At 40.2% G+C, this 2,720-nt stretch overlaps 1 protein-coding gene across 1 annotated transcript; it reads left to right on the top strand.

Annotated features, from left to right (window-relative positions):
- Positions 1–427: 427 nt before the first annotated feature.
- SARC_08629 (hypothetical protein) lies at positions 428–2,241 on the top strand (the record flags this gene model as incomplete). The annotated part of the gene is made up of 3 exons (XM_014297378.1): positions 428–589; positions 1,169–1,429; positions 2,199–2,241. Coding segments are annotated over 3 exons (466 nt in total), but the record flags the coding sequence as incomplete, so codon positions are not given.
- Between the last annotated feature and the right edge of the window lie 479 nt (positions 2,242–2,720).

The following is a 2,720-nucleotide window of genomic DNA, read 5'->3' on the forward strand; positions in this document are numbered from 1 at the left end:
GTGTGTGTGTGTGTTTATTTGTATATGTATATTTATATATATATATATATATATATGTGTGTGTGTGTGTGTTTGTTTGGTATATATATATATGTGTGTGTGTGTGTGTGTGTGTTTCTGCCCATATATTTCCGCTATGTTTGGGATGCATGTGAGTGTGTTGCACCGGTGGTGTTGGTGTTGAATATTCTCATCATACCAGGTGACTGCTATCGTGCTGCACTGGGAGTTCCTATCACCTCACCTTCTCATAATGTAGTGGCCAGTGGTTCAAATGGATTCCACTGCTTGCTACTGTGACCTACCACTTAATTTATATATTGATTTTCCATCAGTTCCATTTTTCCGGTCACTATGATCTCGTACTCCTATCCGTTAGTTACCCATGTGCTCTCTCGACTCATTTCTATTTATAACCACCAATCAGAGCACGGCTGGCGGCGGATCTGCTGTTAGATAGTCTGATCAACCACGTGGGTCATCTCCCGTCTGTTAATGGGCCTTCGTCCATCTCGTCATTAGTCACGGAGAAGTCACTGCTCAGAGATCTGGCGGCCCTCAATGGCATGGAATACAACGAGTCCATATTGTATGTGCGGTTTGGTTTTGGGTTGTGCGGAGAGTACATTGAATTGAGTTGAGTGTATGGTGCGAGTGTGTAGAAGAGCATTGTGTGGGGGTGTCAGGTATGTGATGGGACGTGTGAAGGGATGTGTAGGCATGAACTTATGAGTGTACGTATTTATGCATGTGTCAAATATGTATACACCTATCAATATTGGGAATATGAGTATTGGTTTTGTGTGTGTGTGTGTACGTGTGTGTACCTATCTGTTTACATGTATGTTTACATTCATACATCAAAAATGCATACCGCCTCCACACACACGCTCTAAACGCCTATTCAATATAAAAGTTTACACAAGGTAGACATTTTAAATCCCTGAAAATATTTCTGGTTTTTAATATATATATATTTATGTGTGTGTGTGTGTGTGTGTGCAGTGAGTGTATAGTAAGTTGTCCTGTACAACCTCCACACACTTGTGAATAAATACACGCGCATGTGACCTAATCCTCCAGAGTCACCAGTCGTAGTCCTGTTTACACCATATAGTTTTGAAGCTCCCACAAATCTGACAGTGCTGCACATTCCGCACACCCACAGTGAGCATCTGGCACAGCACATGCGGTACTTTGTACTGGACGACGACCGTATCGTTCTCTTCTGCGATGTACCGGGCAGTCGAGCCAAGACAATTAACGAGGAATCGTCCACAGCCGCGGATTCCAATCCTTCTGTGTGGGTATTAGTACGAGAGGTTGGTGGAAGGTTCTGCTTCAAGACGGCCATACGATATGTCAGTGATAACGAGACAAGTGCCGCGGGTCTTGGTGAGGAGAATGGGTCGTTGATGGCTGCGGGTACGTTTGTTGCTGTTGAGTATATATGTTATGTAGATATATTGGAATAAGAATATGTATTTCTTATATAGATATATATGTATATATATATATATATATATATTAAGATATATTAAGATATATACATATATAAATTTGATACTTATCCATATAAATCTAAATTTAATTGTGTGTGTGTACGTGCGTGTGTGCGTGCGTGTGTGCGTGCGTGTGTGCGTGTGTGCGTGTGCGTGAGTGTGTTTATGTTTGTGTGTAATATATATTCACCCTCGAAATCATAAATCTGACACCGATCAGACCCCGATGTACAACAGATACGTTTTGTTCGTTTTTGTGCATGCATGCGTTATGTGTATCAAACATCGCTGTGAACACGTGCCTGGATATACGCAATGTCCGTAACTACATGATATCTTCCGTTGCGTTCGATGCAAAGCACTTTATATTACATACATCTACACTTTATATTATATACATCTACACTTTATATTATATACATCTATACTTTATATTACATACATCTACACTTTATATTATAGACATCTATACTTTATATTATATACATCTACACTTTATATTAATATACATCTACCATACACATCTACACTTTATATCATACACATCTACATTTTATATCATACACATCTACACTTTATATCATACACATCTACACTTTATATCATACTCATCTACACTTTATATCATACACATCTACACTTTATATTATATACATCTACATCCAACCGAATCCTTCCAATCGATTGATACTTCAGGGCTGTTGCCGTTCCACAAACAAACAACGCCAACATCCTGTAGCGCAATCAATTTTATTTTAAGTTCCCTATATACTCCCCATAAGTTCCCCAATACACTCCATGGACATCGAGAGAGTCCTATGCCCCCGTCTCGTGTATTTGACATTTCTTTCGCATGTTACTGTATTCTACAGATTCCAGCACCGGCAGTGGGGTTGCACAGGTGGCTGATGCATCGCCCACGGTGTCATCTTTAGCACTCGGTGAGTGGTTTATATATATATATATATATATGTGTGTGTGTGTGTGTGTGTGTGTGTGTGTGTGTGTGTGTGTGTGTGTGTGTGTGTGTGTATGTGTGTGTGTGTGTGTGTGTATGTGTGTGTGTTGGTTGTAGCGTGAAGGGTATTCACATCTCGTCAAGTGTGCTTTTGGTAAGTCGTTTTGTGTTGCTGTCTTCATTTATCACCCTGAAGTGAATGATAGGGCCTCTTCCCTTGGTGAGATGGCTTGTGGAGTGCTTCATCTTTTTTTTAGTGC

The sequence above is a fragment of the Sphaeroforma arctica genome (assembly GCF_001186125.1).
Source record: "Sphaeroforma arctica JP610 unplaced genomic scaffold supercont1.794, whole genome shotgun sequence".
NCBI lineage: Eukaryota > Ichthyosporea > Ichthyophonida > Sphaeroforma > Sphaeroforma arctica.